Source organism: Panulirus ornatus, chromosome 16 (genome assembly GCF_036320965.1).
Source record: "Panulirus ornatus isolate Po-2019 chromosome 16, ASM3632096v1, whole genome shotgun sequence".
Lineage (NCBI taxonomy): Eukaryota > Metazoa > Arthropoda > Malacostraca > Decapoda > Palinuridae > Panulirus > Panulirus ornatus.
The window spans coordinates 31,884,629-31,900,547 of NC_092239.1; the positions used below are offsets into that span (position 1 = coordinate 31,884,629).

A 15,919-nucleotide genomic window follows, 5' to 3' on the forward strand; every position below is an offset into this window, starting at 1 on the left:
CAGAAGTGGTAGAGGATGTGTGGATCAGGTGTTTGCTTTGAAGAATGTATGTGAGAAATACTTAGAAAAGCAAATGGATTTGTATGTAGCATTTATGGATCTGGAGAAGGCATATGATAGAGTTGATAGAGATGCTCTGTGGAAGGTATTAAGAATATATGGTGTGGGAGGCAAGTTGTTAGAAGCAGTGAAAAGTTTTTATCGAGGATGTAAGGCATGTGTACGTGTAGGAAGAGAGGAAAGTGATTGGTTCTCAGTGAATGTAGGTTTGCGGCAGGGGTGTGTGATGTCTCCATGGTTGTTTAATTTGTTTATGGATGGGGTTGTAAGGGAGGTAAATGCAAGAGTCCTGGAAAGAGGGGCAAGTATGAAGTCTGTTGGGGATGAGAGAGCTTGGGAAGTGAGTCAGTTGTTGTTCGCTGATGATACAGCGCTGGTGGCTGATTCATGTGAGAAACTGCAGAAGCTGGTGACTGAGTTTGGTAAAGTGTGTGGAAGAAGAAAGTTGAGAGTAAATGTGAATAAGAGCAAGGTTATTAGGTACAGTAGGGGTGAGGGTCAAGTCAATTGGGAGGTGAGTTTGAATGGAGAAAAACTGGAGGAAGTGAAGTGTTTTAGATATCTGGGAGTGGATCTGTCAGCGGATGGAACCATGGAAGCGGAAGTGGATCATAGGGTGGGGGAGGGGGCGAAAATTTTGGGAGCCTTGAAAAATGTGTGGAAGTCGAGAACATTATCTCGGAAAGCAAAAATGGGTATGTTTGAGGGAATAGTGGTTCCAACAATGTTGTATGGTTGCGAGGCGTGGGCTATGGATAGAGATGTGCGCAGGAGGATGGATGTGCTGGAAATGAGATGTTTGAGGACAATGTGTGGTGTGAGGTGGTTTGATCGAGTAAGTAACGTAAGGGTGAGAGAGATGTGTGGAAATAAAAAGAGCGTGGTTGAGAGAGCAGAAGAGGGTGTTTTGAAATGGTTTGGGCACATGGAGAGAATGAGTGAGGAGAGATTGACCAAGAGGATATATGTGTCGGAGGTGGAGGGAACGAGGAGAAGAGGGAGACCAAATTGGAGGTGGAAAGATGGAGTGAAAAAGATTTTGTGTGATCGGGGCCTGAACATGCAGGAGGGTGAAAGGAGGGCAAGAAATAGAGTGAATTGGAGTCATGTGGTATACAGGGGTTGACGTGCTGTCAGTGGATTGAAGCAAGGCATGTGAAGCGTCTGGGGTAAACCATGGAAAGCTGTGTAGGTATGTATATTTGCGTGTGTGGACGTGTGTATGTACATGTGTATGGGGGGGGGGGGTTGGGCCATTTCTTTCGTCTGTTTCCTTGCGCTACCTCGCAAACGCGGGAGACAGCGACAGAGTATAAAAAAAAAAAAAAAAATATATATATATATATATATATATATATATATATATATATATATATATATATATATATATATATCCCTGGGGATAGGGGAGAAAGAATACTTCCCACATGTTCCCTGCGTGTCGTAGAAGGCGACTAAAAGGGGAGGGAGCGGGAGGCTGGAAATCCTCCCCTCTCATTTTTTTTTTTCCAAAAAAAGGAACAGAGAAGGGGGCCAGGTGAGGATATTCCCTCAAAGGCCCAGTCCTCTGTTCTTAACGCTGCCTCGCTAACGCGGGAAATGTCGAATAGTTTGAAAGAAAGAATATATATATATATATATATATATATATATATATATATATATATATATATATATATATATGTGTGTGTGTGTGTGTGTGTGTGTGTGTGTGTGTGTGTGTGTGTGTGTGTGGTTGTCAAAGGCTCCAGTCACAGACAGAGGTCCTCCATAAATTGACAGCAGCCTGTGGATAAGCCAAAATAAATTTTTTTTTCTTTTATAAAAATCATTCTACCTGATGCAAATCCATGTTGGCCTTCGTTTATACTGCTGTTGTTACTGAACAAGTGTTCCAACATACTCCATCATTTCAAATATTTTTATTACACATGGTATCAAGCTTAAAGGTACATATACAGTTTGGGCAAAAGCTTGGATCCTTCCTTCAAGCATTGGTGTTATGTATGCCATTTTGTGAATATTTGCTTATTTCCTTCCATCATGATTTTACCTCATTAATAGCACCACTGGTTCTGCAACTGTCATCATTTTTCTTTTTAACTGTGAAGCATTCAAAGACCGCCAAGGGTCGAGCACATAGGTTGGAATCCTGGTTGTGGCCGATTGTCCACAGCCAACTTAGCTGTTCATCCAACCTTAGGGGTAGGTTAATAAAATAGGTACCTGGCTTAGGTTATATAATGGATGTGGATAGAGAGCTGTGGTTTTGGTGCATTACACATGACAGCTGGAGACAGTGTGAACAAATGTGGCCTTTTTTGTCTGTTTTCCTGATGCCACCTTGCTGAATCATGGGGTAGCAATGCAGTTTCCTGTGGGACAGGGTAGCAACATAAATGGATGAAGGCAAGCATGTATATATGTATAGTCTATATGTATGTATATGCACATGTATGTTTTTTTTTTTTTTTTGCTTTGTCGCTGTCTCCCGCGTTTGCGAGGTAGCGCAAGGAAACAGACGAAAGAAATGGCCCAACCCACCCCCATACACATGTGTATACATACGTCCACACACACAAATATACATACCCACACAGCTTTCCATGGTTTACCCCAGACGCTTCACATGTCCTGATTCAATCCACTGACAGCACGTCAACCCCGGTATACCACATCGATCCAATTCACTCTATTCCTTGCCCTCCTTTCATCCTCCTGAATGTTCAGGCCCCGATCACACAAAATCTTTTTCACTCCATCTTTCCACCTCCAATTTGGTCTCCCACTTCTCCTCGTTCCCTCCACCTCCGACACATATATCCTCTTGGTCAATCTTTCCTCACTCATTCTCTCCATGTGCCCAAACCATTTCAAAACACCCTCTTCTGCTCTCTCAACCACGCTCTTTTTATTTCCACACATCTCTCTTACCCTTACGTTACTTACTCGATCAAACCATCTCACACCACACATTGTCCTCAAACATCTCATTTCCAGCACATCCACTCTCCTGCGCACAACTCTATCCATAGCCCACGCCTCGCAACCATACAACATTGTTGGAACCACTATTCCATTTTTGCTTTCCGAGATAATGTGCTCGACTTCCACACATTCTTCAAGGCTCCCAGAATTTTCACCCCCTCCCCCACCCTATGATCCACTTCCGCTTCCATGGTTCCATCCGCTGCCAGATCCACTCCCAGATATCTAAAACACTTTACTTCCTTCAGTTTTTCTCCATTCAAACTTACCTCCCAATTGACTTGACCCTCAACCCTACTGTACCTAATTACCTTGCTCTTATTCACATTTACTCTTAACTTTCTTCTTTCACACACTTTACCAAACTCAGTCACCAGCTTCTGCAGTTTCTCACATGAATCAGCCACCAGCGTTGTATCATCAGCGAACAACAACTGACTCACTTCCCAAGCTCTCTCATCCACAACAGACTTCATACTTGCCCCTCTTTCCAAAACTCTTGCATTCACCTCCCTAATAACATCATCCATAAACAAATTAAACAACCATGGAGACATCACACTCCCCTGCCGCAAACCTACATTCACTGAGAACCAATCACTTTCCTCTCTTCCTACACGTACACATGCCTTACATCCTCAATAAAAACTTTTCACTGCTTCTAACAACTTGCCTCCCACACCATATATTCTTAATACCTTCCACAGAGCATCTCTATCAACTCTATCATATGCCTTCTCCAGATCCATAAATGCTACATACACATCCATTTGCTTTTCTAAGTATTTCTCACATACATTCTTCAAAGCAAACACCTGATCCACACATCTTCTACCACTTCTGAAACCACACTGCTCTTCCCCAATCTGATGCTCTGTACATGCCTTCACCCTCTCAATCAATACCCTCCCATATAATTTACCAGGAATACTCAACAAACTTATACCTTATATGGCGTTTATGTATATATATATATATATATATATATATATATATATATAGGAGTGGATGGGGCATTCTTCATCTGTTTCCTGGCACTACCTTGCTGACGAGGGAAACGGCAATCAAGTATAAAGAATATAAACATATAAACCATGGAGAGGTCTGTGGGGCCTGGACGTGGATAGGAAACTGTGGTTTCGGTGCATTATACATGACAGCTAGAAACTTAGTGTGAACGAATGTAGCTTTTTTGTCTGTTTTCCTGGCGCTGCCTCGCTGAAGCACTTGTCGAAACGTGCTGAGCAAGGATTGGTGATTGGAAAAATTCAATTTAAAAAAAAGATGCATACATCAGTATTCCTGAATGACTGAGGCTGGAAGTCAATGGGCATTATCAGACTATGTGCTAACTGACAGGCATGTAAAGGTAAGGCTGTTGGAAGTGAACATGCTGAGAAAGGCAGCAGGAAGGCTGTCTAATCATTTTTCAATGGAGGTAAATGTAAAAGTGTGAAGTGGTCTACGAAATGAGGTAATGACATGTGTGAAAGAAATGGTGAAAGTGTGTGTTTGGAAAAGAAGTCTGTATAAAGACAAACCAAGTGAAGTGTGGCATAATGTGAGAATAAATGAAAGGTGGAGTGGGCATGGAGTGTAAGGTATTTGAAGAAGCACTGCCAACACATGTAGATTAATTTGCAGTATGTGGGAAGTCGGATATGGACATATGAACAAATGGTAGAGTGGTGAGGTGAGATAGTTAAATCACTTGTGAAAGGGGAAAAAATGGTATCTGCAGGGAAGGAGCATAAGTGACTAAATGGTATACAAAAAAAACTTGCAGGTCAAGAAGTTACACAAGCAAAAAATGAGAGCATATGACAGATGGGGGTAGGAGAGTACCTATGAAGTTCAGCAAAATACAAGGTTTTGGAAGACAAAATTGTGATATTCATAAGCACTAAAATACGATATTTTTTTAATATTTTGAAACTCTATTTCCAACATGCAAGAAATATTATAGCAGCTGTCCTTCTTGAAGGGGTGAAAAAAGCTAACAGCGAAGTTCCAGAGGAGGGAAAGAAAGGTGTAAGCAACAAAAATTAAAAAAGCCAAGTTACAAGGAAAGGTTAGAGACCTAAAATTTGTCCATCACAGAGGAGAGTGGTGTAAAGGGTAAAACAACGAAGCAAGGAATTGTAAGAAAAGATGTAAAGCGTTTTTAAATTACAGAAGTAGTGGATGAATGGGATAAACTGAGTAATGAGACTGAGAATTATGGAGAGCAATCTTAAAGTTTTTTAAGAAGCTTTTTCATAAAAGAGAAAGTTAAAGAGATGGGGCACTCCCTGTACTTACAAATAAGTAATTAAACACATACATACACACTCATGTTTATCCTAAGTTTTCTGAAGCTGACCTGAAACAATGTTTATTAGAGTATATGTGATAATGAATTCAAATATAACAATTTTAGAAAAATCTTATAAGCTTTCATTCATAAAGTTAACAAAAAAAATACAGAAAAGGCAATCACTTACTTTGTGACCACATGGAAAAAAAGGATTTGTTTGCCTTTCCCAGAAAAGCTCGCCAGTTCTCAGATTGAACAGGCACAATTAACAAACGTATTTACAAAAACTTTCACTTAGTTTCTACCACTGTCTCAGCCTACACATGAGTTAACTGTTTACAGTTATATGTTTTTCATCTCAATTCATACTCTAGTTTACTTCATTATTTACACTGTACCACTGCCTTCTGACTGCAAAATCATATGTGATTGTTGTAACAGGCTTGGAGTGATCTTAGGAGGCAATGCATTCTGTCCTGTATGGTTCTAATGCTCCTCAGTTTCATCATTCATCTATGTAATGCACTTCAATATCACTCTCCTTATCAGATATATTAAACTGAGTCAAATTTTCCTCCTCATCTGATAATTCATCTAACACTTACCTTAATCTGGATGGCATACATACTCTGTTACAGTGGATGGTGGGCTTGCAGGGGAAGTGACATGCTCCATGGACTTGATGCACAACTCTCCACCAAAATAACCCGTGGGGTATCGAGGCCTGTAGGCACCTCCTGTGACTGTACCCTTGTTAGGGTTGCCACCTATGAGCAGCCCATAGAGTATAAAATACCCATAGACTTCAACTTGTGGCAGAAAAGCACACTGCTAGACTGAGGACAACAGCACCCTACTTCCCTTGCTTCGACTTAAGACAAAGCACTAAAAGGGCTAAGAAAATAGAGGTCCTATTTAGATGATGTTAATTCTTTTCTTCTCAGCAGCTGCCCTTATTATACAAAGTGATGATCCATCCTTGTGTAGAATACTGTTCTGACATCTGGGAGTTTCTGATTCTGCATATAAGTAAATTTATGTCCAAAGAAACTGGATTTATTGTTCACCCAGTCTAAACTTGAAACACTTGCCCTATGCTGCAGTGTTACTTAGGTTTCTGCTCTCAAGAGTTGGCTGCTTGCATACTCACACAATCAGCTGGATCATATGATACCCAGAAACCTACTGTGTCTCATGATTAGTGTGTGGCCACTGGCAACTCAAAGGAGGGACAGTATGATTTGTTTATTTCCCTGTGCTGCAAAGCCTTGGAAATGTCTACCCAATCATGCTAACACCCATGACCTGCCCCTTTTTAACATGCAGACTTTTCTGCTTTCTCCAACACTCTTAAAATAACTTTCCTCTTTTCTTACTTCTTCCACTCTTTAATCATTTCATATTTCAATGAAGGCCTAATCTCAATGTGGATGTTTGTGTGTGATTGGAGCCTTGACCATAAGAAAATAATGTTTTTATCATAATGAATGATCAGATATCTGTCTGGGTACCAAAAATTTCAATGATAAATCAAGATTTCATTCAAACACTGTTGATAAAGTTATTGATAACAACCTTTGATGATGAATTCTAAGCAAATTTGAAAAAAGAATTTGTTGAACTACTCATAGAGGAATCAATAAATGTAACATCAATATGGAGATTCCTTAATAATGAACAATGATTTATGAAAAAAAACTATGCCAGTAAAATATAAAAGCTCCTTATACATATGATGCTTATCCACAGTAACCAAGGGAAGAATTCATGAATAATTAGTATATCACTAATATATTTCAATTGCTAAAAAATCTGTTAATACAATAAATTAAGCAATTTAACTAAATGGGTACCATTTATTCTTTTACAATATATATCCTATATCATCCTGAATACAAAACTAAGTATAAGTCGAAATATAAAAAGAATAAAACTACAACCTAAAATATCTTAAAGTTAAAAAATAAACACTATTCCACAGTAGTAAATACATAAAGCTGAAAGCTGAGTATTATTCATCATTTTCATTTTAAGAATTCTTGATACCTAAAGAAAGAGAACACACCGATCGAGTTCATACCTATGAATCAGTTTGAAGCTCAAATCGTAACCACATTCATGTTTACAATGGTATTCATATGTTTAAACCAAGTCATGAATGAAAACTAATGGGTCAACTATTATAAAACACTTCATTCTATTGAAAAAACCATACGGTTTTACCTTTTTGAAAAAATATAAAACAAAATCTAACTGAAAAAAGATAAAAAAACCAGCCAACCCTGCTTAAAAGTGTTCAGAAGTCTTCTACACATACCACACTGTATAAGCCTCCCAGGAAGCTTTCCTGTTCATTTTACTATATACCTTCTTTGAATCCATGTATGTTGCTATTACTTTCTTCTTTTCATCTAAGACATTTCTAGTGCCTGCCTAATTGCAAAACACTGGTCTACTGGTCTACATGTCCATACTATTCCTAAATCCAAATTGTTCTTCAAACATCACTAATCCTGTCAACATGCTCAGTCACAATCCTACCACATGTCTTGCCAATTATACTCAGAAAAATTATTCTCCCATGATCTGAGTCTAGTTGTGAGTCAAATAGCCAGATTTCTATGCTTACATTCACCCTTTTCCTTATGCAATGAACAGTAGTTTCACCTCCACCCTACCTTACACACCACATTACCTATAAATTTTCTCATTTCCCCCCTTTGCAAAGCCTTCCTTTCCCCAACACCTATTCCTCACTCTCCATATCCCTAATCCTACTGTACCACCGGTTACCTCTTTCATCATCACTTTTCATCAATAAGCAATACAGTAAAATGAACCACCTTACTGGGAGGATAGCCATAAATCTGCCCATGCCGTAAGAAAGACAAAGAAGGGGGGAAACCATTACAACTTTCAAGTTTCTAAATTTGATGACACTGATAGGTTAGTTCTTCAAAACAAGTAGAGCTGATGTAATGAGTGCACACAGCCAGACACTGAGAAATGAGTTACAAAAGTAAAAAGTAATTCTGTGTTGAAACAGAAACTAAGAAATGGGTTACAAATGTAATAATTCTGTAGTGATAGAGTAAAAAATAAACAAAACAAGCTGTGTAATGTAACAATGAATGCAGAAAATGTAAGAGCGTAAAACTAATCAATTATATGATACCAAAGAAAGTCTATAAGATGGGATCATAGGAGTTCAGTACTCCCTTTCAGTACTGCCTGAATATTTAATAACCAAAAGGTAGCCAAACAAAGACACAAAAAACTCTTCCTCCCTTTATAGATCACGAGACATTGTGTTCTTTGTCTCCTTTTTACTTGTGCAAGCACGTGTAACTTGATGAAGGTACTTCCTCTAATTTACAAAGTTCCTGAAAGGAGTTTAGCTCTAAACTTACTGATTGCTTAATAATAATTTGGTTGAAAAATTGCAGAGCTAACCAAACTAAGGTTTGGTGATTCCTTATGTAGAAAGAAGTATCATTACCACATGATTTTTTTTATCTTCATCTTTGGATAACCTAATTTGAGTTCTGACTATCCTAGAATGTAGTTGATTGCTTAATAATAATTTGGATGAAAAATTGCAGAACTAACCAAACTAAGGTTTGGTGATTCCTTATGTAGAATGAAGTATCATTACCACATGATTTTTCTTATATCTTTGGATAACCTAATTTGAGTTCTGACTATCCTAGAATGTAGTTCAGTTTCAGATGGTAGTCTAAGGCTAGGATATTAAGGTGTAACTATATCAAAATATAATAGTGCCCTAAAAGGTGATGAAGTCACCTGTTTCATCCTCAGTAATCCAAAATGGTTTAAGGATAGCCAAACCTCTCACAGCCTTGACGTAAACATGCCATTACATGATCATACTTACCCTGGAGATGAGTGAGGTTTATCTTCCATCGAACAACTGAAATGATGGAGAGGCCTTATTGGCAGGAATAAAGAGTCCAGTGCCACACAGAGTAAGATTGGCTAAGTTTCAAGACAAAGTTTGGGAATGGTTTAGGCAAGACCAGATGGGATGGATTCATAAAAGGTTAGCTTAGGTTTACAATGCAAGGCAATTTGCAAGAACAATAATATCAAACTGGATATGACAAGAATGTACACTTTATGCCTGAATGGCTGGGAAAATCATAAGGTAGGTTAAAGTAAGATTATAAAAAAGAAAAAAGATTAGTTACTATAAAACCACAAAGATTACCATAAAATTACTCAAAGAGATCAGAGGGCAACATAATGCAATCCAAACATAATGGAAAACTGAAACTTATAAGGATGGCTGAAATACTGTGAATGAAAGACTAATAAATATGGAAGGAATGAGGACTGCAAACTAAATAATTGATATGGTTCTAAATGAGATAAAAAAATCATACATGGATATACTGAGCAAAAAGGTAACACACGAACCACTGGCTTGTAAAGAAGTTACCTACTAAAGGAACTCAGGATCTCTATTCATTTCTATCAAGTTCATGATAACTATCAGATTGGAAATTATAATCTAGTTTCTTCCTAAATAAGTCTACTGCTTTGCCACTGATGATGCGAACAATCAGTATATTTCCATTTTCAATTACTGTAATGTAAAGAAATATTTCCCTACAATATGAGACCTTTTCCCTCTGAGCTTTTACCCATTGTTTTTTGCACAGGATCCCTGTCACTTCAGTTATCTACAATGATGCTATCAACATTTTTGAGTATACTCAAAAACAATACTGCCATCAGTGAGCCATCATTTCTTAAATAAGAAGAGTTTTAACTTCTTTAATATTTCCACATATGGCTTGTTTCTTAGTCGTATAATCAATCTTATCTTTTTCTGGAATCTCTCCAGCCACTGGTCTTTCTGATGACACAGACTAGAATTTTACCACACACTCAAGATGTCATCTTACCAGTAAGTTACAGATGGTCAGTATGGTCTCAACTGCTTTATAATAAAGGATTCTTGCAATCTATTCTCACACTATTTGTATTTCAATTTAGTAAATTACCGTTCATTACAACACAACATGATTTTAATCTTTTTGTATCAACAGGAAGTGAGAGAATGAGATAAAAGCACACGCTCATCATCAGAATTAACAAAATAACTGAAGAAACTTGGGAATATTATGTAGCCATAAACCATCAACTGATGTAAGTCTACTCAGAACGCAATGAGAAGCAAAAATATGAAGATACAGGAGACCATAATTTCCACAAGTTACCAAAAGTCACACTAGGGAACACCTATGATACCTTCACTAAACTCTAGATAGCCCAAAACAAAAGCCAGAAACTTACTTGACTGATAGTGAAAAGTCTCCTGGAGAACTTTCGCTGACCCTAATAAGAAATGCTCCTTCATGCTTATTAATTAAAAGCTTCTCAGCATCTGCTCGAGTTATTCTCCCATAATACCACCTGTTGTTACAAATATAAAATGTTATGTAATAGTAATCATAACATTAAATTATACCATCAAAATCATACAATCTGAATTGACATAACAAAATATCTATACTCATATCCAATATAGTCTTACACTATCCAGCAGGGTGGTATATGCAGTGGGTTCAATAAACTTTTAACAAACATTGTTAAAAATCAGGCAAAAAAAACTTACTCATGACTCTTCATTTCAATATAATTGCTGGGAATGAGTCCTTCTCTGCCATCTAATTCTGCCCTGTACCAGTTCATGTCATCTTCCATATTCAGTACCTGAAAAATAATCACCATTAATGAGAATATTCACTCATGTCAACAATGCTGAATGAAATAATCAATGTGAAAAATGAAAATATATCTTAACCTTTATTAACCTTTTAACCAAACCTCTTGTAAATCTACAGTGCCTCAAAAAAGGGACCTTCCAGAGATAAATGGTTGGTAATTTTGCACTAAAAACTAAATTTCAGCTGATCTGTGGTGGTGACATACTGTGCCTAAGGTCTTCTTTACATTAGAATTACAAATGAATTCCTCAATTACCCTCCCAATGAGGCATCAGAAGGATATCACAGTAAACACAAACTGATGGCAAAATAAAGCAGCATTTGCTTCATGTCAATGAAGATCCAGAAGATAATGTATTTGATGATACCATATACGAAACTGACAAAAACATTTATACTACAAAACAAGATGTGTGCAGCAATAGCATCTTCACTTGATCTAAGAGTTAGAACTTATGTTATATAACTTGCTTGACTGCAGTAAAATTCTTGTGAAGGGGGCTAATGGGATGTGGGATCACAGACCTGACAAGCATGCATATTCTAAAGCCACAGAGTGATCCTACATACTTGAACGTGTTCTCTATGGAGTAGAATAATATTACATACACTTTTAAAAAACTGGAAAATGGGAAAATCTACGAGTAACTTCAACAATTCTCAACTCGAAAGATTCATAAATACAGTAATGCAAAACAACTGAAAATGTTAAAACTATCAAACAACAAGCATTCTTTGAACAAAGCCTGCATATAGGATTTCTTTACAAAAAAAGATGAGCATCAAAACTACTGCAGTAAGTGTTGTCATCAAATATGCTCCTACCAATAGTTTGCTATTCCTCACAAGTAAATTGAGGCCTATATCACAAAAAAAAATTTCCCCTTTATTTGACAAATACCCATTTTATTTCAAAGAATTGCATACAGTCAGTATTGTCAAGATGCTCTGAAAACCTGAAATTTGTACTGTCTCCTCACTTTACCCTCTTTTCCAATATGGGCAAATTCATAGGCACTATCCATCCTTCCTGTCAGTCATGTTCTTTTAAAATTCTTTAACCAAACTTTTTCAAGAGGAAATTTTGTAAATAATAGCAATTTCAAATTCACGTCAATACTAGACAGTGGTAAATAACCAACGTGTGGATAACAAAATCTAACAACTTCATTCAACGATTTATGCTCACTGTACATAAATGTACATAAAAGTTCAATATATCCTATATCAGTAAATTAAAAATCTCTGATAATTCACTAACACAACCAATCTTAGGTCATCAATGGACTGAACCAGGGTATGTAAAACATCTGGGGTAAACCATGGAAAAGTTTGTAGGGCCTAGATGTGGTTTTGGTGCATTACACATGACAGATAGAAAATGAGTGTGGCCATTTTTTGTCTGTTTCCCTGGCGCTACCTTGCCGAAGCAGGGGGTAGCGATGCTGTTTCCTGTGGGGCGGGGTAGCGCCAGGAATGGATGAAGTCAAGCAAGTATGAATATGGACATGTGTATACGTTGATATGTATATATGTATAAGTTGATATGTATATGTCTGTGTATGTGTATGTATATATGTGTATATGTTGATACGTATATGTCTGTGTATGTGTATGTATATATGTTGATATGTATCATATGTGCATGTATGGGGATAGAGGAGAAAGAATACTTCCCGCGCATTCCTCACATGTCATAGAAGGCGACTAAAGGGGATGGGAGTGGGGGGCTAGAAACCTTCCCCTCCTTGTATTTCAACTTTCTAAAAGGGGAAACAGAAGAATTTTTGCAGGGAAATAATGCAAATGACAGGGACATGTATAAAGGAAAGAGGCAGGAGGTCAAGAGAAAGGTGCAAGAGGTGAAAAAGAGGGCAAATGAGAGTTGGAGTGAGAAAGTATCATTAAATTTTAGGGAGCATAAAAAGATGTTTTGGAAGGAGGTAAATGAAGTGCATAAGACAAGGGAACAAATGGGAACATTAGTGAAGGGGGCTAATGGGATGTGATAACAAGTAGTGGTGATGTGAGAAGGAGATGGAGTGAGTATTTTGAAGGTTTGTTGAATGTGTTTGATGATTGAGTGGCAGATATAAGGTGTTTTGGTCGAGGTGGTGTGCAAAGTGAGAGGGTTAGGGAGAATGATTTGGTAAACAGAGAAGAGGTAGTAAAAGCTTTGCAGAAGATGAAAGCCCGGCAAGGCAGCGGGTTTGGACGGTACTGCAGTGGAATTTATTAATAAAAAGGGGGTGACTGTGTTGTTGACTGGTTGGTAAGGTTATTTAATGTATGTATGACTCATGGTGAGGTGCCTGAGGATTGGCAGAATGCTTGCATTGTGCCATTGTACAAACGCAAAGGGGATAAAGGTGAGTGCTCAAATTACAGAGGCATAAGTTTGTTGAGTATTCCTGGCAAATTATATGGGAGGGTATTGATTGAGAGGGTGAAGGCATGTACAGAGCATCAGATTGGGGAAGAGCAGTGTGGTTTCAGAAGTGGTAGAGGATGTGTGGATCAGGTGTTTGCTTTCAAGAATGTAAGCGAGAAATACTTAGAAAAGCAAATGGATTTGTATGTAGCATTTATGGATCTGGAGAAGGCATATGATAGAGTTGATAGAGATGCTCTGTGGAAGGTATTAAGAATATATGGTGAGGGAGGCAAGTTGTTTGAAGCAGTGAAAAGTCTTTATCGAGGATGTAAGAAATGCGTACGAGCAGGAAGAGAGGAATGGTTCTCAGTGAACGTCGGTTTGCGGCAAAGGTGCGTGATGTCTCCATGGTTGATTAATTTGTTCATGGATGGGGTTGTTAGGGAGGTGAATGCAAGAGTTTTGGAAAGAGGGGCAAGTATGCAGTCTGTTGTGGATGAGAGAGCTTGGGAAGTGAGTCAGTTGTTGTTCGCTGATGATACAGTGCTGATGGCTGATTCGGGTGAGAAACTGCAGAAGCTGGTGACTGGGTATGGTAAAGTGTGCGAAAGAAAAAAAGCTGAGAGTAAATGTGAATAAGAGCAAGGTTATTAGGTACAGTAGGGTTGAGGGACAAGTCAGTTGAGAGGTAAGTTAGAATGGAGAAAAACTGGACGAGGTGGCGACAGGAATGAATAAGGGCACAGTAAGAATTATGTACATGTGTATATATGTATATCTCTGTGTGTATATATATATATATATATATATATATATATTTATACGCTGAGATGTATAGGTATGTATATGTGCGTGTGTGGACGTGTATGTATATACATGTGTATGTGGGTAGGTTGGGCCATTCTTTCGTCTGTTTCCTTGCACTACCTCGCTAACGCGGGAGACACCGACAAAGTATAATAATAAATACATATATATTATTTATCCCTAGGGATAGGGGAGAAAGAATACTTTCCATGTATTCCTTGTGTGTCATAGAAGGTGACTAAAAGGGGAGGGAGCGGGGGACTGGAAATCCTACCCTTTCATTTTCTTTTAATTTTCCAAAAGAAGGGAGCCAGGTGAGGATATTTCCTCAAAGGCCCAGGTCCTCTGTTCTAAACGCTACCTTGCTAATGTGGGAAATGGTGAATAGTATGAAAGAAAAAATATATATTATCATTATCATCATACTTTGTCGCTGTCTCCCGCATTGGCGAGGTAGCGCAAGGAAACAGATGAAAGAATGGCCCAACCCACCCATATACAAATGTATACACATACATGTCCATGCACGCATATATACATGCCTATACATTTCAACGTATACATACATATATATACACAGAGATATACATATATACACATGTACATATTCATACTTGCTGCCTTTACCTATTCCTGTTGCCACCCCGCCAAAGATAGTGCTAGGAGAAGACAACAAAGCCACATTCGTTCACACTCAGTCTCTAGCAGTCTTGTGTATTGCACCGAAACCACAGCTCCCTTTTCACATTCAGGCCCCACAAAACTTTCCATGGTTTATCCCAGATGCTTCACATGTCCTGGCTCAATCCATTGACAGCACATCGACCCCGGTATACCACATCGTTCCAATTCACCCTATTCCTTGCATGTCTTTCACCCTCCTGTATGCTCAGGCCCTGAATGCTCAAAATCTTTTTCACTCCATCTTTCCACCTCCAATTTGGTCTCCCACTTCTCCTCATTCCCTTCACCTTTGACACCTCTTTGTCAATTTTTCCTCACTCATTCTCTCCATGTAACCAAACCATTTCAACACACCCTCTTCTGCTCTCTCAACCACCCTCTTTTTATTACCACACACATCTCTTACCCTTTCATTACTTACTCGATATATCCACCTCACACCACAGATTGTCCTTAAACATTTCATTTCCAACACATCCACCCTCCTCCACACAACCCTACCTATAGCCCATGCTTCACAACCATTTAACATTGTTGGAAACAATATTCCTTCAAACATACCCATTTTTGCTCCTTGAGATAACGTTCTTGCCTTCCACACATTCTTCAACACTCCCAGAACCTTCACCCCCTCCCCCACCCTGTGACTCACTTCTGCTTCCATGGTTCAATCCGCTGCCAAGTCTCCACTCCCAGATATCTAAAACACTTCACTTCCTCCATTCTTTCTCTTCAAAGTTACCTCCTAATTAACTTGTCCCCCAAACCTAGTGAACCTAATAACCTTGCTCTTATTCATATTTACTCTCAACTTTCTTCTTTCACACACTTTACCAAACTCAGTCACCAACTCCTGCAGTTTCTCACCAGAATCAGCCACCAGCATTGTATTATCAATGAACTACAACTGACTCACTTCCTAAGCCCTCTCATCCACATCAGACTGCATACTTGCCC

At 38.4% G+C, this 15,919-nt stretch overlaps 1 protein-coding gene across 9 annotated transcripts in view; it reads right to left on the reverse strand.

Annotated features, from left to right (window-relative positions):
* The window catches only part of drk (growth factor receptor-bound protein 2 drk), a 158,395-nt gene that overhangs the window by 17,307 nt on the left and 125,169 nt on the right, over nucleotides 1-15,919 (reverse strand). For 7 of the 9 annotated variants that reach the window (XM_071671477.1, XM_071671481.1, XM_071671480.1 and 4 more), the window contains 3 exons: nucleotides 10,986-11,083; nucleotides 10,664-10,783; nucleotides 9,240-9,275 (listed from right to left, as the gene is read on the reverse strand). In XM_071671477.1, coding sequence (XP_071527578.1) covers nucleotides 9,240-9,275; nucleotides 10,664-10,783; nucleotides 10,986-11,083 — 254 coding nt within the window. The remainder of the gene's footprint in view (nucleotides 1-9,239; nucleotides 9,276-10,663; nucleotides 10,784-10,985; nucleotides 11,084-15,919) is intronic. The other 2 variants (XM_071671478.1, XM_071671487.1) reach the window with 1 other exon arrangement.